Source organism: Phacochoerus africanus, chromosome 7 (assembly GCF_016906955.1).
Source record: "Phacochoerus africanus isolate WHEZ1 chromosome 7, ROS_Pafr_v1, whole genome shotgun sequence".
In the NCBI taxonomy this organism is placed as follows: domain Eukaryota; kingdom Metazoa; phylum Chordata; class Mammalia; order Artiodactyla; family Suidae; genus Phacochoerus; species Phacochoerus africanus.
The window spans coordinates 3,184,273-3,208,680 of NC_062550.1; the positions used below are offsets into that span (position 1 = coordinate 3,184,273).

The following is a 24,408-nucleotide window of genomic DNA, read 5'->3' on the forward strand; positions in this document are numbered from 1 at the left end:
AGGGGAGCCTGCACCTAGGAACATTCGCTGAGCCTAATAGAAGGGTGTGGGAAGGGAATCGGGTGTAAATGAAAGCAAAGAGGCCCAGCTAGGAGACCTTGATAAAACCGAGCTGGCTGGAGGTCCAGTGACTGGGCGAGAGGCTGGGACAGCGAGGAGGGGGCCGTCAGTGTGGTCAGGATGACACAGCTCAAACCAAGAGTGCCACAGGCCTCCGAGGACTTTGGGATTTGGTTTGACCCCAGAGGCTCCAGTCCACGTGTGCAAGATACCGGCATTTGTTAAACCAGCAGCTCAACTTTTTCGACTTCAACTCACAGTCACAATTTACAGCGCAGCCCAGAGGACGCGCCACCCTGTAACACATGTACAGAAAAAAACTTCTCGGAACATTTCTTACCCTCGCAGTGGGCTGTGTACCTGTTATTTCTCATTTCATTCTTTTTCACGTTTAAAAACTTGGTGCACTTCACCGTGTTGATTTCAGGTAGGGTTTGAACCGTCGTTTGAGAACAGCGGGGGAGGAAATGCACTCCAAATGCAGATGGTTTTTGATCACATACACCAAAGCTTAGCATTAAAATCACATTGGTTTTTTGGACTTTCCTTCATGGCTCAGCAGTAATGAACCCGACTAGAATCCACGAGGATGTGGATTTGATCCCTGGCCTCACTCAGCGTTAAGCCTCCGGTGTTGCCATGAGCTGTGGTGTAGGTCACAGACGCAGCTCGGATTCTGCGTTGCTCTAGCTGTGGGGTATGCAGGCAGCTGCAGTTCAGATTTGACCCCTACCCTGGGAACTTCCATATGCCATGGGTGCGGCTCTGAAAAAAACCCATTGATTTCTTAACAGTTTCTTAAAAGCTTAACAGCGGCGGTACTTGTCTAAATGTGGATAATTATTAAGGCAAGTCATTTTCTTGAGAATATGAATAGTTTCAAGAGCCTGGAGTGAAATGAGGAAAGCCCCCAAGTCCCCAGTTCTGACACAAGAAGCAGGAACTGCCAACTGGTGGTACATCAGGGCCACCAGTGCGGAGAGCAGTGAGTTCCGTGGTTGGCGATGGACACAGCCCCTGTAGGAAGCAGAGCAAGGGCTCTTTTTCCAGAAGAGTAAGGATGAGGGCGCAGCAGGCCCTGGTTACCCAACGCGCTCTGGGGACCTCCTCCTATCTGTTTGAAGAGATAGGGTTCCTGCCCGGGGACCCTTGTAGATGGGACAGCGCACCGTGGCCCCCGGGAGAGCTTGGCTGCTCCCGAGGAGTCTGCGGGAGGGGAGGGCCCCGATGAGAGGAGCCGGGGAGCAGGAGGGGCCCAGCTCAGCCCCCGCGTGGACTGCCCGCCCCAGCCCACTTGCTCCCTCCCTCCCAGCAAACGCTGGACGATGCGTGAGCTTTGCGCCCCCTAGCGGCGACCCCCGCTGAAATGCAGCCTGCCTCATGCTTGTCTCCACATAATGCTGGTTGAATGAGTGAATGCAGTTCCAGGTTTGGGGAAGTTCCCCCTTGCGAGATGAGGGGGCAGACCGGACGTCGAGGGCCCTTGGCGGGTCCTGAAATTCATGCTGCCCACCGGGACAGACGAGGGCAGAGTGGACTGCCGTGGCGCGCCAGGGAGGCGGCCCTGCTGGCGTCGAACCTCTGGTTTCCTGGGACGCCTCCTTAGGGACTCATGTCCGAGCCCCGCCGCCTTCGCAAGTAGAGCTCTGGCTCCAGGCACAGCGGTGCGGTCCCTGGTGCTCACCCGTCTGCCCCTGGTACCGCGGGAGCGGCCGTCCCAAGTGATGCTGCTGTGCGTTGCTGACACGAATCAACCAGCTCCCCTCCCCCAGCCTGGTGCGAACAGAGGTCCCCTGGTTTTTGTGTGGGGAACACTGGACCCCAAAGCCGGTCCAGTTAGCAGCTTGTCTACTGTTTGCTGTGAAGCCACTGAACTAAGACTGAGAAACTTCCTCATTGAATAATAGGCGTTCCTGCTGTGGCGCAGTGGGTTAAGAATCTGACTGCAGTGGTTGGGTTGCCATGGAGGCACGGGTTCGATCCCTGGCCCAGTGCTGTAGCTGCAGCTGGATTCGATCCCTGGCCCTGGAACTTCCATATGCCTCTGGTGCGGCTGTACAATAAAAAATAAGGCAGTTCCCGTTGTGGCTCAGTGGGTTAAGAACCTGATGTTATTTCCGTGAGCACGCAGGTTCTATCCCTGGCCTCGTTCAGTGGGTTAAGGATCCGGCGTTGCCGTGAGCTGTGGCGTAGGCCGGCAGCTGCAGCTCCAATTAGACTCCCCACCTGGGAACTTCCATTATGCCACAGGGGTGGCCGTTAAAAAAGTAAAATTAAATTAAAACAAAGGATCTCTGTGGATTAGTGACTTCCAGGCTAGCTGTTTTTAGCAGATACTAAGTTAGAAGGGTTCCACAGGCCATGACCCTGCTGGCCTCCACCAGGGGCGCTCCTACAGCCAGGGGTCCAGCCTTCAGATAAGCCCCTCGTTCCCACGCTTCCCCCTCCGTCCTGCACCCCACCTCCTGGAGCGGCCTCCTCCTAAGGGAAGCTCTGGAACCCATCTCGCTGCCATCACCTGGGTGCCCACTGAAAGCACAGGACACTAGGCCTGCCCCAGACCTGGGGGTGGGGCCTGGGATCTGCATTTAAACCAATTTTTATCCACACTAAATTCTGAAAATCACTTTTGTAGAAAGAAAGTTTGGATAATATAAACCGAGCATGCTGACTAGTAATAAAAATAGCTATGCATGTTTGAAAATCAAGATAAACATCCAGATAAGCTTTAATACATTTTATTTTACAATTTAACTTAAACCTAGAATATTTAACTTTTCGTACACACTTAATTTTAAAAATAGCCACTTGCTATTTTACGTACAAAAGATTCCAAACGAATTCTTCACCTAGAGCCACTGCAGCTCCTCGCACCTGCGGGTGTGGCGGGCGCGGGAACAGGAGCTCCCGGCCAGCAGTGACCTCAGGTGGCCAACACCCCGGATCCCACAGCCCCACTCCAGGCATGGCCACTTCACTTAGATGTCTGTGTTTTCACCTTTGCCAAAACCACCTCTCCTCAACTTTATCTCAGGGTTGAAAGCCACACTAGGGCTGCCTGTGGTGAAGGCACTGGCCTTGAGGGAAATGCAAAGGCCCTCTTCCGCTCAGAACTTGAGAAGCGGCGACTCCACGTTCTCCTTGTCGGCCTCGGGGCTCAGCAGGATCAGAGGGGAGGACAAGTCTATGAGCTGCAGGGGAGAAGGACGGAGGAGCGGGGCATCCGCGTAAGGCCGGGCTGCCTGTGGCCAGCCCCCCGCGGCGCGGCCCCGACGGCTCGGGAGCCTGGCCCAGGCCCCGGGAGACGCCTTGACCGCTGTGTTGGAGCAGCTGGAGGGAGAAAGCGCCACTCGCTGCGGACCCCGTGCGCCTCCACCATGTCTGTCGGGCACTGGGGACCCGGCCTTGGAGGGGATGCGGGAGGGATTCCTCCGCGGGGCTTGGGGAACGGAGGGCTCCAGCCACCGACGAGGAGGCCGAGCCCTGCGGCCCTTCGAAGCCCGGTGGCCCCTCTGCAGGGTCACCCTGCTGTGCCTGGGGAGGAGCAAACCCAGCCGCGACCACCCGAGCCGAAGCTGCAGGCCGCCCGGGCCTCACCTGCCCCGCCTCGAGGGGGAGCTTGGCCGCAGCCCCCCGCTCCGCGCCTGGGGTGTTCGTCAGGAGGTCGACCAGGGGCCCGCCCCCAGCCCCCAAAGCCGCGCTGGCCTCCGGCGTCGCGCAGAAGTCGATGAGCGGGAGGTCGCCCGGGGGGGCGCCTGCGGCTGCCGGGCCGATGCGGAGTTGCTCCAGCTGCACGTCCACGAGGACCGCCTGGACGGGAGAAGCGGGCAAGGGCGAGTGGGCCGAGCCGCGGAGACGCCGGCCTTGGCTTCTCTCCCACGCGGCCGGTTTGGAACCTGGGAAGGAGGCCTGGGCGGGGCCGGGGGGAGCCCTGACCTGCGGGCCCCCCCCCCCCCCACCGGGGTCTCTCCGTGTCGCGGCCGGTGGGGGCGGGGGTCCCGACACCCTCCCTCCGGAAGGGCGGGCACTGGAAGCCCCGGGCCACCCGGCGCCGCCGCTCTCACCTCCCCGGGGAGCGGAGCTTCAGGTGGCCGCGGGTCACCTAGAGCTGCTGCTGCTTCTGTGGCGATACTTTTCGAGAAAGTCAAGTCACTCTTTTCCGGAGAAAAGCTCAGCGCCTGTGGCACAGCAGACGCAGGAGAAAAGCTCCCGTCCAGCGACGTGTCCGAGAGCCCGGAGGCCGCCCGGCCCTGGCGCTCCGTCGCTGGGGCGGCCCTGCGGAGGGAGGGGCGCTTTTAGGACCGGCGCCCCGCACTGGCTGGTCCAGGACTCGGGGAGCCTGGTTTGGGCGGCTGGCTGGGGTTCCTGCGTCCCTGTCAGCGCCGGCCACCAGCCTGCCTCCACACGAGCCCATTTTAGGCCCTTTCCGTCAGGCAGCAGTAGGAGGAACCAGGCAGGACCACAGCGGCCCCGCTGCTGCCGTGGGAGCCCAGGCCACGCGTCAGGATGCCCTGGTTCCACGCTCCACCGTGAGCCCGTCCCCGGTCCCCAGCAGACACTGCCCTGGAGTCGGTGTTCCTGGCAGCAGTGAGGTCCCAGCTGGCCTGCCTCCCATGTGTCTCCAGACCCAGGACAGGGTCAGCCACCCGGCAGGTGTCGACACCCACCCCTCAGAACAGGTCACACGCGAAAGCACAGAAAGCCGCGGCTTCGGTCAGTGAATTCGCCTTGTTTCCCTTTGAATCGTTTACAGGCATGAGAACTGCCGAGAAGGTGGCACTGACACCTGCGAACAGGGCACAGTCGTGGTCCACACTCCAGGCCGCATCTGTTTGGTGTCCCCTCTCCCCGTGTGACACACAGCCTAGCGCTTTTTCTTCTGCTCTCCATTCGCCCAGATCCGAGCGGACACCCACCTGTGTGCTCTGCCCCCAGCTCTGCCGACTGCCCGGTCCCCTGCACAGACAGGCTTCCAGCCACGGAAGCCAGTGACCAAGGGTCTGTTCCAGTGGGTGACCCTCTCACAGGCAGTTCCTGAGACTACTGTGTGCCAGGAGTGCGTCCCCAGGCCTGGGGACAGGGCACCGAGCCTGACAGGGAAGGCCCGGCTCAGGGCTTCCACCGCAGCGGACTCGGACGAGCAGCCAGCGGACACACGCGGCCTCTGTGGGGGCAGCGAGGAGACCGGGCAGGGATCTGGGGTCCAGAGAGGGCCCTGGACGCAGACTGCCGCCCGGAGAGGGCAGCCCTGCCAGGACCAGGGGCGCACGCGGGGCAGAGAGGACGGCGAGGATGGGCCTGCCCACAGTGCGCTGAGGGGCCGTGGGGCTGCAGCAAAGTGGCAAAGTGACAGCGAGGGTGAGGCAGTGGAGCTGCGTCCGCCTCCCAGGAAGCCTGGGAGTGGTTACCCCCACGGAGACCCTCGGGGGCGAGGCTGGGGGGCCTTCCCCGGGAGAGGGAGGCCTTCGTCTCCCCGAGGGTGTGACGAGGTCCAGGCGTCCTCTTTGCTGCCCAGGCCTCCAGCTCGGACCCGGGACAGAGGCACAAGAAAGGAGCAGGTGCCCAGCCCCCCTTTCAGAGCCCCGCCCACGGGGGGGGGGGTCCCTCACGGCTGCAGTGGGGACAGTTCCTACAGTGACCTTTCAGCGCCTCAGCACACGACCACTTGGGAGTTTTATGAACTTGAGAGGAACTTAGTGCAACCTTTAACTCTTACCTTACTGCAGATTTTTTCTGTGGCTCAGAAGCGAGTCGCCGAGCAGACACGCACAGGGGAGAAGCCAGTGCTCTGGGCATGGTTTGAGGGGTCACCAGTGCCAGGCTGGAGAGACGACGGCTGGCAGGCGTGGGCAGGGCCGACACGCGTCTTGCGCTCACGGGGGTCCCCATGCTGCCCACGAGGCTCTGTGAGGCCAAGGACCGGCGGGCAGGCGTGCTGTGCACGACCCTGGGGAGGCAAACGGGGGGTCAGTGAGGGGTGACCTAGACGCAGACAACCCTGACGGCTCAGCCACGTGCTAACGAGGCAGGAAGTCTGCAGTTTCAATGGAAAAGGCTGAGGCCAGCGGAGCCAGTTAGAGCCCTGTCCTCTGAGGGGGGCTGCAGCCACCCCGCCCCGCCCTCGGCTCCTCTGCGGCCCCACTGGGACACGAAGTCGAAAGAGTCAATCGCCTGCACTCAGTCTGGGCCAGGAAACAGCGGCCCTGGGCTCAGACCCTGCCTCAACCACAGCCCACACAAGCGGCCCTCAGGCCCCGCAGGCGCAGGGCTCTGCCGCAGCCCAACTGAGCCAGAACCTCCGCGGGTGGGCCATGCAGTCTGGCCAGAGAACCACAGGTTCGAGGACCAGAAGCAAGGCTGCGGCCACCATGAACCACAGCGGATGGAGCCGCAGCTCCAAGAGACCAGGCTCAGGCCGGCCTTGCGTGGCCAGGCCGCGGGGTCGCCGCACGCCGGAGAAGGTGCTTGGGAAGGTAGCAGGCGCCCGGGTCTCTTCCTAGAGGAAAGGAAGTGGACTGACTCATTACCTCCCCACGGCCGTGCAGGACTGCGGCCTCTGCGCCCGGGAGGACCTGGGGGTGGCACCGCCTGGGGGTTCACCTGTGACGAGAAGAAGTGAGCAGTCAGATGCGGGTCAGCGGACAGTCTGTCTCCTCGCGGTCTCCACCTGCCCACGTTGCCATGAAGATGGCACGGAAAGCAGACAGAGGAGACAGGCCCATGGGAAGAGCTGCCGGCCCTGGAGCGCAGCAGGGGACATACCAGCAGGGCTGCAGTGCCCGGCCGGGGGGTGCGGCCGTCACACCGCTGCCCTCAGCCTGGATTGTCCCCAGGCAGGCACAGAGCGGCTGGAGCACCAGAGTGGGGAAAGCGCCCAGGGCCGAGCCCAGGCAGGCCGCCCTCACACGGTGGCGGGGGGGGGGGGGGGGGTTGTTCCAGGCGGGTCCCACAGAGCCTGCCACCGCCTCGGCTCTCAGGAACCAGGACAGCACGTGGTGACCATGTGACGTTGTTGTTTACGTGCAGTCTCATGTGCGGGAGCTCACCCGCCCGCCAGGAGGTCCCTGCCCAGACAGGGCCGCCCTCACCCCCAACCCCCCGTGCTGGGTTCCCGCTGTCACAGCCCGAACCTCCTTCCCCCTGCTTCTGCCTTCTGGTGGAGCTTCCAAAGGCCATGGAGGGGAACGCCTTCTGTTGAATTTCGGGTTATTAAACTACCCTATCACAGCCACAATTAACCAAGGGTGAGCAGGGGGGCCGAGCCCCTGGGCTTGGGGATTGGGGCTGGCGCTTCCGACTCGAAGGCTGAGTGCAGGTCACTCAGGCCTCAGCTCCTCGTGTGGCCCTGACGGCGGAGTCACAGCAAGTGACACTCCGTCTCAGGAATATCATCAGAAAGTTGACACCACAGGCCCCGCGTCTCCTGTGATGACAGCTAGTGTCACACAACAGCCAGAGTGGGGGCAGCGTGTGCTCAGCCGTGTCGTCGCGGCCCTGGTGGAGCCGGTGCTAACGTGGTGGGGACGCTTTGGCCCAGGGTGTGGGGACGCGACAGCTGGCAAAGTGAGAACGCAGTTCAGCGGAGCTGAGGAGCCGTCGGGGGCTGGCCTGGCAGCAGTGGGCAGGGGTCCGGGGGAGGGAGGGCCAGCCGGCAGCTGGGCAGCGGCAGCACGCGGGCGTTTGGGAAGAAGGGAGCAGACACCGTTGAACAAGCTCCCTGGGAGGGGCTGCCCCCGAGGGAGCCATCCGTTACGGCGTCCGCGGCTGCACACGCGCCCAGCTCTCTGCTCTGGGACCCTCCGCTTCATCTCCCGCTGAGGCCTCTCCTCTGAGGTCCAAGCTCATGGACACCCCTGGAGCCCACAGCCCCTGTAGACTCGACAGGTCCAGACGGGACCCTGGTCTCTGTCCAAGCTCTGCTCTCCCTCCCGCCCTCCCATCACCAGGGTCACCTTGAGTCCCCATGGCTCACAGCCACATCCCTGGCCTCACTCAGTGGGTCGGGGATCTGGCGTTGCCGTGAGCTGTGGTGCAAGTCGGCAGCTGCAGCTCCAATTCGACCCCTAGCCTGGGAACCTCCCTATGCCTTGGGTGAGGCCCTAGGAAGACCAAAAAAAAACCCAAAACCCAAAATGTACGATTTTTGATGTCCAGTAGACAATAAAAATTATTAAACATGTGAAGAAGCAGGGAAATGTAACCATAACCAGGAAAAAACTAGTCAACGGAAACAGGCCCAAAGGGACAGGGAAGATGGAATTAGAATAAACAGTCTTTCAAAAAAGCCATTCAGAGTTCCCGTCGTGGCGCAGCGGAAATGAATCTGACTAGGGACCTTGAGGTTGCAGGTTTAATCCCTGGCCTCGCTCCGTGGGTTAAGGATCTGGCGTTACCGTGGGCTGCGGTGTAGGTCGCAGACACGGCTCGGATCCGGCACTGCTGTGGCTGTGGCGTAGGCCGGCGGCTGTAGCTGATTCAGCCCCTAGCCTGGGAACCTCCACATGCCACGGGTACAGCCCTAAAAAGCAAATTAATTAATTAATTAAATAAAAACCCACTATAAATGTTTAAGAATTCGAAGGAAAACAAATACCATGAGGACAAAAATGGGGAAACTCCACCGTCAGATGAAAGTCAACTGGACGGGCCTGACAGCAGGTTAGACACCCTGCAGAGCAAGACACCTGTGCTCACAGAGACGTGACAAACGATCCAAACCGGAGCACAAGAGCAGAGGCTGGGAAAACACGAGCGCAGAGCACAGTGACCTCGGGGACAACACAGGCAGCCCGAGTCCCGGGAAACAGGGGGAAGCAAGGAAATACACTTGAGGAAATAACGGCCAGGTTTTCCCCAGATTTGATTAAAAACATTGACCTACAGACCGACTCAAGCACTCCCACGCAGGCTAAACGCAAAGACACCACCATCGGCATATGCTGAAACCAGCAAGGGAGCCTCTCGGGAGCCGCCGCGGGGCGATGCGGTGTCAGGTGGAGGGTCCTTCGAGGGAGGAGATGCCCGGCCCACCCAGACAGCCAAGCCGGGACACTCACGCGAAGCGCTTCAGGAAAAACCAGAGCCAAGACACCAGCATCCCCAAAGCCAGTAATTCCTTTAACTTTCAGTGTGCTCAGTATTTTGAAAGCACACGAAAGTTTCTCTCTTACTTACCAGCAGAAGACTTGGGAACTTTAAACTGGTCTGTCGGGGTAGCCGTGACCTTGGTCTTGGAAGTCAGACAGGAACCGCGCCCTCTGGCGCCCCCCGTCGCCTGCGTTTGCGAAGACGGTGCCAAACCCAAGTGAGAGCTCAGCCCGGGGCCTCCCTGTCCTGGAGTGTGGGGTCGGGCGAGCGGCCCGCTGCTGGGCGCCCTGGGCTGCTCCGCTGTCCACGCGGCAGGCCCGGAGCGCTGGCCCTGCCCGCGGGCCTCGGCCACAGGGCCCGCCTGCAGAGCCGGCGGCGGCACGGCGAGTCCGGTTCTGCCCGACTGGCCGGGGTCTGGCCGGGAGCTGCCCGCGGGAAGGCTTGGACGTTCACCGGATTTAGCTGGAAGCGGAGACACACAGTCTGATCATCGCTCAAGCCGATGTGATGTTTAATCCCCAAGTTACTTAAGACACAGACACGCTTTCTTTAACTCGTCTCCCACAATGCGCTTCCCAGTGAGGAGAATGACGCATTTCCAGCGCAGTGATTTCCACACAAAAACGCAGCAGGAGCTCCCGTCCCGGCTCAGCGGACGTGACTGTGACTCGCATCCACGAGGACACAGGCTCGATCCCTGGCCTGGCGCAGTGGTGTGGGCCGCAGACGCTGCTCGGGTCCCACATTGCGGTGGCTGTGGTGCAGGCTGTCGGCAGCAGCTCCGATGAGACCCCCAGCCTGGGAACCTCCATGTGCCGAGGGTGGTGTGGCCCTAAAAAATAAAAAAAATAAAATAAAGAGACAAAGGAGTTTCCTTCGTGGCTCAGTGCTTAATGAATCCGACGAGGAACCACGGGTTGTGGGTTCTATTCCGGGCCTCGCTCAGTAGGTTAAGGATCTGGCATTGCCATGGGCTGTGGCCTAGGTCACAGGCGAGGCTCAGATCTGGTGTTGCTGTGGCTATGGTGCAGGCTGGCAGCTTCCGCTCCGATTAGACTCCCAGCCTGGGAACCTCCATGTGCCACAGGTGCGGCCCTAAAAAGCAAAAATAAAAATAAAAAGACAAAAAAAAAAGACATATGAAGACTACTCTGCATGTCCATCATGCAGCACCTCAAACACAGGGCCACCCGGGCCACTCACAGCTTAGCCGGGAGTGTGTTAAGGGCTAATTCGGAACACAATTATCGGAATGTCTATCAGTGTATGAGAGTTCGAGCTCCCCTATCTTCACTATGTCGACGGCAGAAATCTACTCTAGCTGAGCAGACAAAAACGGACGGTCGAGTCACAGGTCCCGCCTGTCCCACTGGAGGGGGCGCGAGGGTGGGGGCAGCGCACAGGGAGAGACGACGTGTTTCTGGTCGGTCCTTTAAATTACAAGGAGGTTGGAGCCTATCAATTACGAACGCTGTTTACATCAGAAGAGCAAATAAACTGGGGTAAAAACAGCTGCCAATACACCCCACACAGAGGCCAAGCTGGTAGAAGAGTCTTAAAAGAAAAACAGAAGAGAATGGGCAATGCCACAGCTCACGTTACGCTGTGTCGAACGGTCTCACACTTGGATGTGACCCTGGAGATTTGCTAGAGACCACAGGGAAAGACACACCGACCAGAGGCCCCCCTCAGTCTGTCTCAACACCAGAGGTAGGACTGGAAATTGGACACAAAAACAGTGCCCATGCTGAACCAATGCAGCAAAACAGACCTCACGGTACCGAACCTAACAGAGGTTCTTCCCACTGGACATGGGCCACTTGGCAGAGACGGGGCCGGAACTTTGCGGGTCCTTCTAAGGCCCACAAGACACTGCGGGGAGGTTTGAAAAGATGCAGAAACAACTCCGTTCTCTCAGCCACCAACTGGCAGTCAGGACTCCAGGTCAGATCAGCCTCATTCCAGAGTTCAGACTTCACACTCTGTGTGCAAAACGCACACCACGCTGCCTGGACTACAGTCAAACATGCTCTGAAGCGGGCTTAGGAAGTGGGATCTCTCCCCTTGACCACCAGATGGCATGCTTGGCTTAAGAGCAGCAAGTAGCCTGACTTGGAACAGGGTTGGGAGTGCAGACTTAAATTAGCGCCCAACTCTAACGGAAAAAACAAAAATCATTAAAAAATAAATAAGCAAACCAGCACCCAGGACTTAGAAGGGCCCTTTGCTCAGTGTGCAGCACCTGGAACCGTCCCACTTAGAGACCCGTGTCTGAGCACATGTCCACGAGGCTGGTCTCAGCCTCCTTCCGCTTCTCTGGCACCCAGAAGGCGCCCACTTGGTGACCGCCTGTCCCACCTAAACGATGACCGTCCATCCGAGCGCGCCTCTCCTTGCAGGACACCGCCTCCCCTGCCCCAGACCACAGCAAGCCTCCCGGAACCTCCTGAGCTCAGTGGCCCTGCCAAGAGAGCCTGGCAGGGGCAGACAGCGCTCCGGGCCGCCTTACCTTCGCCGGCCGCCGGAGCAGCACAGGCGCCAGACCTGGCGCCCGGGAGGGGCCCCGAGGAGGAGGAGGGCCTTCTGGCAAGACCGCCGGCGCATCCAGGTGGTCTGCACATGCTTCTCTTCAGCCCGGACTGAAACAGAGACCGCGTGACCCACACACAGCTACTTCCGCCAGCGCGGGGTTCTGCGTCTGCAGTAACGGACAAAGCGCCGTCTTGGGCGTAGAGGAGGAGGAGGTGGAGCAGCACCTCCCACAGCGCGCGCGGCCGCAGGGCCCCGCGCGGGAAGCCCCAGGGGGCGGCTGCATGCGGATGGGGGAGGCCTGCGGGGCCTGGCTTTCGGCCACTGTCACGCGCGTCACCAGGGATCTGGCAGCCGTCGCAAGCTCACGTGGCTCAGCCTGACCTCAGTGCTGGAAAATAAGCAGCAAGGGCGTGGACAGGCGTCTCCAGGCCCGGGAGGAGCTGCCGTTTCCCGAGCACCAGCACCCCCTCTCCTCAGCGCTTGGACCCTGGGAGGGGAGCAGGGAGCATCTCTGGCCGCCCCTCCCGCCTGCCAGGCCCGTGTGCTCCACGTTTTGCCGAGCTGCCTCTCCTGGGTCCTAGTTCAACCTCCCTAACCCTGACTTTAATCAAAAGACAGGTCCCGCGTGTTCAAAGCCACCCGATCCCCCGCGTCCACAGCCAGAGCCCCACGCCCCAGGCCGACCCACCTTGTTGGGAACAGGGAGCGATCGCTTGCCTGGGCCCGCGGGGCCCGCGCTGGCGGGCAAGCTGCTGACATCCTGGGCAGCCAGGGGCCTGTCGGCGGGCACGGTGCCGAGGGCTTCCTTGTCATGTAGGGTCTTCCCGCTGGAAAGACTCGCTGGCCTCTCTTTCACAGGCTGAGACATGGAACATGAGATGTGAGAGCCACCTCACCTTTAACACCGGCGCACGGAGCCTTCAGTCAGAGCAACGGCAGGCGTCCGGCTCCCCGAGGGCGCTCAGCGCCGCGGCCGTTCCCAGAGGACGCCAGCCACGCGCTTCCTGCCCCAGATCGGCACGGACCAGAGTGAGGGTGGCCTGAGCGTCCTCATCAGAAGCAGGGCGAAGCGGCACCAAGTCGGATCTTTACCAGGGCGGAGAGAGCGCCTCTCGAGAGGGTCGCCGTCGCTCCGCGTAAGGCTGATCACAGGACACTGATCTAGTCACACAAGTGCAAACGCCGCCCAGAAAGGAATCACTCATCAGGGGTCACGCCCGCGACCAGAGAAGCTGCCCAGCTGCCATGAATCTTCATCTAGGACCAAAAAGCCATTTCCCTTTGGCCAGCAGAAGCAACCAGAGAGTAAATTCCTGACACTTAGGCACAAGGGCATTCACGGAGTTGAAGGCCGTGCTGCCTAAATAACCCCTGTGAACCAGCAACAGCAGCTCCTGAAGTCGGCGGGAGGAAGCGGTTACCTTCTTTTCCCGTCACATCTTTTTGGAAAGAGAGACATACGCCACGTAACCTAAAACCCACTGTTTGGAGCGGACACACCAGTGGTTTTAGCGTATTCTGCGCCGGGGCAGCATCGTCACAACTCAACCTCAGAACACTTTTGTTGCCCCAAGAGGAGCTCGCGGCCTTAGCAGCCCCTCTGCGCTCCTCAGCCCCGGCCGAGGCCACCCGCAAGCTACCCTCCGTCTCGCGAACAGGACCTGCCTGTTATGGTCACGTCGGAGAAATGAGATCACGTGACGCGTGACCTTCTGCGTCTGGCTTCTCTCACTGACCATGCTCCCAGGGTCACCTGTGTTTAGCAGGCATCCGTCCTGCATGTCTTCCTGGTCATAAGTATCCCCCTGTGGAGTTTCCGCTGTGGCACGGGGCGTTAAGAATCCAACCGCAGGAGTTCCCGTCGTGGCTCAGTAGAAACAAATCTGACGAGCATCCACGAGGACGCAGGTTCGATCCCCGGCATCGCTCAGTGGGTTAAGGACCCAGCGTTGCTGCGAGCTGTGGTGGAGGTCGCAGACGCGGCTCGGAGCCCATGTTGCTGTGGCTGTGGTGTAGGCTGGCAGCTATAGCTCTGATTCGACTCTTACCCTGGGAACCTCCACATGCCGCGGGTGTGGCCCTAAAAAGATGGATTAAAAAAAAGGAATCCAACTGCAGCGGTTCAGGTCACCGTGGAGGCAGAGGTTCAATCCCTGCCCAGCGCAGTGGAGTAAAGGACCTGGCTTTGCTGCAGCTGTGGCACAGATCACAGGATTCAATCCCTGGCCTGGGAGCTTCCATACACCGTGGGTGTGGGCATAAAAAAGAAAGAAAAAGACAAAACCCCAAATAGCCCACTGTACGGACGGACCACGTTTTCGGATCTGTTCATCAGCCAGTGGGCACTACTAGCGGTTACTGCTTTTCGGCTGCCATGAACACCGCTGCTCTGGGCACCGCTACACAGGTTTCTGCGTGGACACGTGCGTTCAGTTCCCTGGGGACCAGGCCGAGGTGTGGCGCTGCAGGGCCACGTGACTTCTGTGTAACTTCCCTGGGAACCGCCCAACCACTTGCACGGTCCCGCCGGCAATGCGTGAGCACTGCCATGTCTCCACAGCCTCACCGACACGTGCTACTTCAGCGTCTTCTCACCGCGGCCGCGGCCCCGCCGCCGCAGCAGACACTTCTGATCAGCCCGCCGAGCGGCCCGGCCGTGACCGGCGAGCCTCACGGGGGGATGTGGGCCGACGGGTCACTTGAGCCGTGGCTGACTTTCCCGTAGAAACACCGTGGGAAGTGACAGGGGTTCCCGAGGGAGCTCAGACGCAGCCCAGCTCTCGGCGAACACCTTTCCGACCGAAAGCAGCCCTGGCGCCGGAGCGCTACCGAGGACCAGGAAACAAAAGGGCCCAACCAGCCAGACTGTCATCACAACCTCTCTGCCCTGAGACCGTGTGTCACACACACACACGCACAATCCCCTGCCTCAAGTCTCCAAGTTACCCACGCAAATCCTTGCCCAAGTCCATGTGTAACACACACAAATCCATGTGCCACGTGGATTCACACTGCTTTCATGCTAGAAACATCACTTCAGCAGTTTACATCCAAATGACCCCCAGAAAAGAGTCTGCACGACTACAGGAAGAGCCTCTGCCCTCTGGGGACGCCACGGCCACACGCCCCGCCTCCGTCCAGGGCTCCCCACGGCAGCCCCGCTTTCAGCTCGGTTCATTTCTGGGTCCTGACAACAGGGAGTCAGGCGGTTCAGGAGATGAGTTCGTAGAAGGAGAAAGGATTTCGAGGCCTTGCTGGGTGTTCTGCGTTGACCTAACCCTACTACCAGCCCCAAGGCACCATCCCTCTAACTGGCTGGGCGGCCCAAGTGGGGCCGCCTCCAAGGGGCTCCCCCAAAGCAGGTGCTCCCTCCCTCCCCAAGCGAAGCCGGCCAAGGCCAACCCAGAGGCAGCCGCAAGCTGACCCCCACCTTACCCAAGTGCCCACCCCCACAATCCACAGGACCCCCAGCTTCCCAGAGTTGGCCGTGGGCACCCCAAAGGCACATGGGTCCGCGGCCACTTCCCAGGACGGGCATTGGCCTCACGCCTGGAGGAGAGTGACCTACACTCAGTCCTGCTGGAGGGGGAGGATGACTAGAGGCTATTCCAGAAGGGGAGTGGGACGAGGTTGCTTGTTAATGCAAAGAAAACCCCTAATGGCAGGAGTGTCCAGTGTTGCAGCAAAATGAAAGCCAAGATTTCAAACCGAACTGAGGAGGCGGTGCCTTTAAGACACCACAATAGCAAGGCGGCCCTGCCCTGCTACCCGAGCCCAGCTCTGTCCCTGAGGCAGCCCTGCCCTGCCACCCAAGCCCAGCCCCATCTGTCCAGAGACAGCCCTGCCCTGCCACCCAAGCCCAGCCCCATCCGTCCAGAGGCAGCCCTGCCCTGTCACCCGAGCCCTGCTACCCGAGCCCAGCTCTGTCTCTGAGGCAGCCCTGCCCTGCCACCCGAGCCCAGCCCCATCCGTCCAGAGGCAGCCCTGCCCTGCCACCCGAGCCCAGCCCCATCCGTCCAGAGGCAGCCCTGCCCTGTCACCCGAGCCCAGCTACCCGAGCCCAGCTCTGTCCCTGAGGCAGCCCTGCCCTGCCACCCGAGCCCAGCCCCATCCGTCCAGAGGCAGCTCTGTCCCTGAGGCAGCCCTGCCCTGCTGCCCGAGCCCAGCTCTGTCCCCAACGTCGGGGCCCTCAGGGCCGCGACCGTCTGACCCCCCGGTTGGTGTGGCTACCTTCTCCACGGCCCAGGGAATGCTTTTTCCTCTATGGGACGAGGCTCGGGGCGGTGGCAATTTGCTGGTGACCTTCTTCTGCGGTCCAGCCTGGTTCGGAGGGGGAGCAGCCCTCGGCCCCGGTGGGCCCAGTGTCTGCCCAAGGCCCAGGCCGGGAGGGGCGCCGGCCGACAGGCAGTACGTCTCCCTCTTCAGGGACCTGGGGCTTTTCTCCGCTTCGTTTTCCTTCTCGAAGAGGTTTATTTTTAACGCTGACTCCTGGATGAATCCATCCACCTCCTGGCTCCCAGGGCCCCCGGGCTTGGCAGCCTGGGCCGCCTGGTTTTTGCTGCTGCTTTGTATCTGCAAGGCCAGCAAGTGAGCTTCTTTATAAACCTCCACAAATTTCTCCCCCGTGAGAGGGCTCCAAGCGAGGCGGCTTTGAGACGCCGGCGGCGGCGGCGGCGGCGGCTCCTTGGGAATCTGGCCGTTTAATTCGTTTAATTCCAAGCTGGCGGCGACGCACCGTTCTCTATGCCCAACGGGTCCAAAAAAGACCTCGTCGTCTTCATTCGCGCTGTTTTAAAAGAAAGCGTGGTGAGTGGCACTGGCACGGTCGTGAGAGACTCTGCCGGACGCGGCCACAGCAAAGGCAGGAGAAGAAAGCGACGTGTTACCTCGAAGAAGACAAGGAAAGGTCGAAGTCGAACTTCTCGTCGGCCAAAAGGACGACACCTGCGGGGAGAAGCAGGCCGTTATTTTAGGGACGGGCTGGACCTGGGAAGCGCCACCGGTCTCCGCGGCTGCCCGAGCGCTTTGGAGATGTCACTTCCGGAAGTGGGACATATAGCTGTCACAGTCGCACTTCCTTGAGGGGCTCTGGATTATCTCATTTTTTCCATTTTCTTTTTAAAAATAGCATCGGCCGTTCTGTTCACTAAGTTGCCACCGAGGCCTAAGAGGTGCTTATCTTGGAGCCCTTAAGTGTAAGAGGGAAGCTCAAACCAAAGACCGAGTCATTCGACCAGCTTCGCGGGACCAGGTAAGTCATTTTCTGGCACAGAGCGTTTCTGAAAGGCCACCTGCCTCAGCTCCCCTAGAATTAAACGCCCCATTTACAAGCTGCATCGATTCCTCTTTCAAAGCCAAGTTCAGTGTTGTTCAGACGCACATACCTGCGGCCCCCTCTCCCCGAAGCCCATTCTGAACCCCAGGGAAAAGTGCTCTTTGCGCCCCGGTCACCGCTGCCTTCACAGCCCTGACCGTTCACAAGCCTCTGCTCACAGACCACAGGCTCGGGGTTAGCAGGCCCCTTTGCGGGGGCAAGGGCTTCTCCTCTGGCTCCTGCATCCCGCGCCACCCCTGCCAGTCCCTGGGGCTCCCGCAGCACCTGGACCTGACCTCTGCCCCAGCATCGCTAGCCTGCAGGCGTCCCTCGACTTTCTGTGGCCCCCACTAGACTGTGAGCTCTCTAAGACAGCACATGTCTAATACGCCCCCAAATGTCCCAAGGTCCAGCTAAGGGCCTGGACACTCAGCCAATACTCACCGAAATGCAATGAACTGGTATTTCAGTACGGTAAAGTGTATATACATACCACTTTCACAGATCTTACTATATTTGATCCTAATAAACAATGCAGCATGTTTATCAAAATCATAACATTTTAAAAATACACTAATCTTCTAATTAGGTCCCAATTAGTCAATTCAATTAATCCTAATTACCTCATCAAGGAAAAGGTAGAAAGCACAACTGCACCAAAGAAATAAAGAAAAATAACCAGAGAGAGGAGATTATAGATTTATAAGCTAGGTTGCTCAACTCTGTACGCAAAGTAAGAACTTGGATGAAATGTTTTAGAAAACAGAATTTATTTTTGTATTTAAATGAGTAAGGAGTTCCCTGGTGGCATGGCTGGTTAAGAATCTGGTGTTGTCACTGCTGTGGCACAGGTTTGATCCCTGGCCTGGGAACTGCACACCGGGGCGCAGCCAAAAAGAAAAAAGAAAAAAAAAAGAGATTAAAATTGACTTATTTACAAAACTGACTCCAGAAGAAAGAAAAAAAACCTTAATCGTTCAATTATCACAAAATAGCTAGAGAAATTTATTAGAGCTATTCTCCCCCATAAAAGCACAAGTCCTCAATATACTTCTCATAGAATAATTCTATCAAATCTTTAAAGAATATATTATTCCCAAACTATATTGGTCCAAAGGATAGGGGAGAAAAAAGCCCTCCTAACTTACTTCTATAAAGCAAGCACAACCATACCAAAACCTACAAAGTTTGCTCAATAAAGAAAACTACAGGAGTTCCCATCGTGGAGCAGTGGTTAACAAATCTGAATTAGGAACCATGAAGTTGCGGGTTCGATCCCTGGCCTCGCTCAGTGGGTGAAGAATCCAGCGTTGCCATGAGCTGTGGTGTAGGTCGCAGACACGGCTCGGATCTGGCATTGCTGTGGCTGTGGTGTAGACCGGCAGCTACAGCTTCGATTCCACCCCTAGCCTGGGAACCTCCATATGCTGTGGGAGAGGCCCTAGAAAAGCCAAAAAGCCAAAAAAAAAAAAAAAGAAAGAAAGAAAGAAAGAAAACTACAGACTTGGCTCGTGTCAAGACAAAAATCCTAAATAGGAATGTTTGCAAACAGAACCCAGCAACGCGTTAAAAGAAGGCGAGGCCTCTATCGTGAGCAAGTGAGGTTCGGCCAGGACCTCAGGACTGCAGGGTGACTTTGACTTTACACAATCTCGTAACGTAACCGTGTTACCAGACCTAAGCAGGAAGCCCCACGACCCACCCCACATACGCTGACACACAGGGTAAGACGCAACAGGACTGCCGACTTAAAACAGACACATTTTATCACACGAGGAAGTGTCCACCTCGACCCCAAAACCACAATCAGGTTGGACTGGCCACCAGGAGCAAACAGGCTCTATCAGCCAGGTAAGGTTCCTTCTCACAGCCCCAAACCTCAGGCGGCTGATGAGAACAAAGCTGCGTTTCTCAGTCAAACCCTGCGTCTGCGGAGGGTGGGCCGGGCCGGGTCCACGTCCTCCTCTCCCTTGAGCCCAGCCTGGTCTTCATGGCAGCACAGAGGGGAAACAGCAAGCTCCACACTGGTCCTTAAAGACCCACAAGTGACACACGGCCATCCTTCAAGTCAGCGGAGGCAAACCCAGCTTCAAGCGGGGAGGGAGGCACAATCCACCAGGTGCCCGGGAGGAAAAATAAAAGTAGAAATACTGATGGACAGCACCACCAGCTACCATCTATGCATAAACTAAAGGCTTGATGGAAAGCCGGGAACACGGCAGGGCCATCCACGGTCACAACTCTTAGCATTGTGCTGGATGCTTTAACACAGTTAGACAAAGGAACGAATTTGGAGGTGAAAATGACCACACTGCACAGATGCTATGACTATAGACACAAGAAAAACCTAGAAAGCCAACCAAAAACTATTATAAACAGCAAAAAAATAAAAGCAAAGGGTGAGGACAAAATTATGACACAACAATCCGCAGCTTTCATACCCACGGAGAACAGAAAATATAATGGAAGACATCATTTACTGTAGCAGCAGAAAAATACACCTATGAACAAACCTAACAAGAAATACCCAAGACGGAGCTAAGGACAGCTTAGTATATCATAATGTAGCACATCAAATAAAAGGGGAGAATGGGTTTATTCTATAAATGGTACTGAGATAAACTCGATAACCCTTTGGGGGAGGAGGGGAGATACATGTGTCTCAAGTTTGATCTATTCTTCATATCATAGCAGAACAGAGTCCAAATAAGTCAAAGACTTAACTGAAAAAAAACGAAACCTTAAAGAAACAAGAAACCACGGGAAAGGATTTTACAACCTGGAGTACGGAGTTCTAACCATGCCTCCAAGCCAGAAGCCATTAAATAAAAGGTCGAGATTCCAATAGATAAAAATTTCACGCTACCCTAGTGGCTGCGTACACATATCAGAAAAGCAGCATACAAGCCATGGCAGGCTTTTCTATTTTGTCCAGAGTGCGACAGGAGTCACTGAAGGGTTCTAAGCAGAAGAGTTTACGCTCTAACTTTTATTTTTAAAAAGCTACCCTGGTGGCTGCCTACAGTGTACCTGAAAAGAAGCATTATCCACTGAAATTACAAATGTACACATGGGCCAAAGAAGCGCACGGCACACCGGGGAGGTGGAGGAGAGCTGCTACGGCTGAGACCAAGGTGGCGGCATCTGAGTGGAGCTGGAAAGAGGAAGGCCTACTCTGAAAGTGGAAACGACAGTGACGGAAGATCCGATGACGGTGGCAGCTGCCTTTGGAGGGGCAGCTCGCTTCCATGAGAAAGACAAAGAAACGGCTCAGAAGGAGGTGGGATGGGGGACGTGCCGAGGAAGAGCTGGGAGACACTCAGGCGGCTGATGCCAAGTAGGCAGGTGAACGTACACGTCGAGGGCTCAGAGGAGAGCTTTGGCTCAAGACAAAATGTGGGCACCACCTGAGGGAGGATGGGATTTACAGCCACAGCACCACTGAGGACCTGGGGGTGGGGGGTGGAATACAGAGAGACCCCCAACCAGGTCCTGCGGAATCAGCTTCAGAAGCTGGGAGAGCCGGAGAAGGGCACAGTGATGGATACACCAGCCAGGGAGGCCGGAGGAAAACCAAGACGCCTCAGAAGGCAAGCAAGGGACGTTTCCAGAAGGCGAGAAGGTCAAGAGTTAATGAGACGTTGAAAAATGACAAGCCGGCTGTCCTCAGGCGCTGACAAGGCAGCTTTCACAGAGGACGGGGGCGGAGGAAGCTGTGGGGGCTGAGGATGGGAAAACACGGGGAAACAGAGAACCTTCTTGAAGCCTGGCTCTGAATGAGGCACAGAGCAGTGGAGAGGGAGCAGAGACTTCGGGGACAAGTCAGATAACAGGACCCATCCGTGTGTCAGGAATGGGCATGCGCTGATGGACAGGCAAAAAAGTCAGGATACAAAGGGAGGGTGAGAGAGGCTGGGGCCCCCAAGGGGATTCAGCGTGCCAGGCGGAGGGGCCAGAGAGGGCAGATACAAGCGGAAGGAGAGGGATGTGGCAGCAAAGACCGTTCTAGATCTGATGAAGCAGCGCCGATGGCTGGCGGCCTCTGGGTGGGTTTCTGCAAAATGGAGGCGTTAAGGATGCTGGGATACCCAGTCTACACGCCAGGGGGTGCCGCGAAGAACAAAGGATAGAAGGATGTCCCCGCGCTTCAGCAGAGAAAGAGGGTACAGTCCTTAACTCCTTTGGTGAGGCTGTGCTCTGACCGCCACACTCAAATCAGACAGGGACAGAACAAGACAGCAGAGCCGCAGGCCAGGCTCTCTCCCTAAGGCAGCGACGGAGATCCTAAACAAGTCTTCGAAAAAGGAACCAGCAGGAGCGCAAAAAGGCAACATCAAATTCAAGTCCACAAATACAGCTGAGGACCCACCACGGGTCAGGCACTGAGGATCCTGCGGTGAATAAAATCGCTAAGAATCTCTGCTATGAAGCTGAAACTGGGAGTAAAGGGAATGTAGAAAACCGGAAAATAAAGACGTTGGACGGGATTTCCCTTGTGGCCTAGGGGTTAAGGATCCCTCATTGTCACTCCTGCGGCTGGGGTCTGGAGCCCTGAGCCAGGAACTTTCACATGCTACGGGCATGGCCAAAAAAAAAAAAAAAGTAGACGGATGCAAACTCCTTGAAGGCAGGGACCAGGAATCGCAGGGGTGCAGAGCACAGGATGAGCACTGAATGAATAAACGAGTAAGTTGTCCCAAGAGCGTTAAACAGACCTGCATCTCCCCCGAGCTCCCCGAACAACAGCGCTGCAGTCACAAAACGTACCGTCCTCGGGAACCTCCATCGCCGCCGCTGGGCCTGGCTGGCTGAAGGCGCGTCGCTGCCGGCTCCTCCCGCCGCGGCGAGAGCTGTCAGAAGTCACTGCGGGACGAGCGGGCCAGAAGGTGAGCGGGTGGCAGAGCCGAGCCCCGGGTTCCTCCAGCCCCAGAGAAGCCCTGCAGCACGAGCAGCACGGGCCGCGCGGAGGGAGCTGAGCTGGCGGCCGCGGCGGGCCAGGGAGCGGGGGCGGCAGAGGCCACCTCAGGCGCAGCCCGAGACCCTCCGCGACGCACCCCAGCGCCCGCGCGCCTCCACGCCGGGTGCTCCGGGGCGGCGCCGGCCGAGGCAGGCCTGAACGCCCCGGACCCGCACGACCGAATTCCAGCCCCCGGGCCGACTGCTGGGGGCTGCGGTTTGCCCCCGGGGCGGCTCCGTACTCGCTGCAGCCCCGACGGAGCGCGCGAGGGGAGCCTAGGATCCCCGCCACATGAGCCCCCCCGGCTCGACGTCCCGCGACCTGCGCCCCGGGCCTCGCCCGCGCCCCCGCGTCCCCTCACCCGGAGCGGTCCCGGCCGACGCGCCTCCGCCCCGGGTTTAAACGCGCCGCGGCAACTGCGGTGCGGGCTGCGGATTGGCTAGTTTGAAAGGTCTCGGCACCCGGTGCATGCTGGGGGTTGTAGTCAGAGCCCTGGGAGGCGGGCACAGGACGCATGCGCACTGCATCGGCGCGCTGATCGTGCCTGAGGTTCGTCCCAGGCTTGCGGTGAAGCTGACGTGGGGCGAGGTCTCTTAGAGCTTGCACCCCGTATGTCCCAGAAGACCAGGCATCAGGACCAGCTCTTCATCCTTAAATAAAAATCAAATTCCTATCTTAGGGTGTTGATGTGAAGACCAAACGAAAGAGGTGCCCCCACCTGCTTTGTAAAGCATTACCAAGTTCTTAACAGAGCAAGGAGACCGGTTCCCTGCCCGGAAGAGTGCCCAGGTGACACCGGGTGACCAGACACCCCAGTTTGTGCCCTTGAACCCGGAGAACGTGTTTAGGCCCTGAACATGGCCTTCATCCCCGCTTTGTCTTGTCCTGAATCCTTGACCATTCTATCCAAGGGCTCCCCCTGCAGTCCTGGGCCTTGCTCTTTGCCTCGCCCGCCACCCCACTGCATTCTGATGTGCTGGGTCCTCCTGGATTCTCCCTGGGCCTCTGTCCATGGGCTCCCTTCTGAGTTCCATCATCTTTTGCTAAGGACCCTGCTTAACTGGAGAAGAGAGAGGGGGCCAGACAGACCCAGGTATAAATCCCAGCGGCAGGTCTTGGTCCAGAGCTCTCGGGTTACAAGTAATAGAAAATCAGCTTCAAGTTGGCTTTAGAAAGAGTATTTATTGGCTCCAGGAGTAGGGATGTCCAGGAGCCCTGACAGGAGCCCTGACTTCGGGCCTAGACAGAGAGAGGGGCTTGAAGGAGGGTGCCAGGTCAGATTGTCCCCTGCTGGCCCCTCTGGGGTCCTGCTCAGCTTCAGGCAGGCTGCCTTCACTCCAGGCTTCTCCCTGCCTGCCAGAACCTGGACTCAATCCATGATCCCAAAGCCCAGGCCTGGCTGGCCGTGACCACAGGGCCACTGCAGCAGGGACCCAGAAGGTACTAGACCCAAGGGCAATTAGCCTAGATGTCGGGTTCCTACGACCCTGTGGGCATCTGCTGGGGTGAAGGCCCCCAGACACCCACTCCCGATGCTTCCTCCCCCTGCATCATATCAGCACGTAGGACGTGCTCAGTGAGTACCCCAGTTATCAATAACTTGCTGCTGCTAACTCTGAGCTGTACCTTCGTCCATCTCTCCTCTGGGCCTCCTCTTTTCCAGCCACTGTAGACTCAGTTCTCCCTGCCTGGTTGGATTATGCTTAATGTTTTCCTGCACTTGTTCATGGGATCACGTATCCATCATGGGTCCCTGACAGTCAGTGCAGGCTCTGTGCTGGGTGATGCTGGGACACATATGCTGTCCCTGACCCCAAGCAGTCCAGCCGGCGAGAAAGATGCAATAGCAAGGGCAGGTGCCAAGGGCTGTGGGGCACCAGCCTGCACTGGGGGGACGGAGGCCTTCCCGGAGGAGGGGACCAGGGTTCCTGATACCCTGGCCAAGTCGTATCTTGCTTGGAACCAGGAGAAGGAAGGACAGGTGGGGTGTGGGCAGGCTCTGTCCTGAGAACTGGCAGGAGGGGACAGCTCAGGATGGGAAGGCAGGCTCCCCCTTGGGATGAGCCCCTAGCCCCTGAGGTCAAACAGCACCTCTCTTAAGATCCTACTGAGGGAGGTCCCATCATGGCACCGTGGAAACGAATCCAACTAGGAACCATGAGGTTGCAGGTTCGATCCCTGGCTTTGCTCAGTGGGTTAAGGATCCAGTGTTGCTGTGAGCTGTGGTGTAGGTCACAGATTCGGCTTGGATCTGGCATTGCTGTGGCTGTGGCATAGGCTGGCAGCCGTAGCTCTGATTGGACCCCTAGCCTGGGAACCTCCATATGCTGCGGGTGCAACCCTAAAAAGCAAAAAAAAAAAAAAAAAAATTCCTACTGCAATTACTTTGTTCTTGACTTGCTTCCGCACCCCACCTCCAAGTTCAAGGAAAAGCCCATCTCCCCAGGACCCAGCCCAG

At 58.4% G+C, this 24,408-nt stretch overlaps 1 protein-coding gene across 1 annotated transcript; it reads right to left on the reverse strand.

Moving 5' to 3' along the window:
* Positions 1 to 2,782: 2,782 nt before the first annotated feature.
* GTSE1 (G2 and S-phase expressed 1) lies at positions 2,783 to 24,112 on the reverse strand. Its single transcript, XM_047785968.1, has 12 exons — positions 22,312 to 24,112; positions 21,761 to 21,856; positions 16,566 to 16,623; positions 15,910 to 16,465; positions 12,368 to 12,538; positions 11,657 to 11,786; positions 9,235 to 9,609; positions 6,588 to 6,660; positions 5,777 to 6,007; positions 4,125 to 4,335; positions 3,658 to 3,870; positions 2,783 to 3,251 (listed from the first exon to the last, which is right to left on the reverse strand). Exons 2-12 carry the CDS (start codon positions 21,777 to 21,779, stop codon positions 3,168 to 3,170), a joined length of 2,121 nt encoding a protein of 706 aa, XP_047641924.1. The 5' UTR covers positions 21,780 to 21,856; positions 22,312 to 24,112; the 3' UTR covers positions 2,783 to 3,167.
* Between the last annotated feature and the right edge of the window lie 296 nt (positions 24,113 to 24,408).

Coding starts and splice junctions, on each gene's coding strand:
- GTSE1 (XM_047785968.1), bottom strand. Junction 12,539..15,909: donor TTCCCTGGGCCGTGGAGAAG/GTAGCCACACCA, acceptor TCCATGTCTCAG/CCTGTGAAAGAGAGGCCAGC. Junction 3,871..4,124: donor AAGCTCCGCTCCCCGGGGAG/GTGAGAGCGGCG, acceptor TCTCCCGTCCAG/GCGGTCCTCGTGGACGTGCA.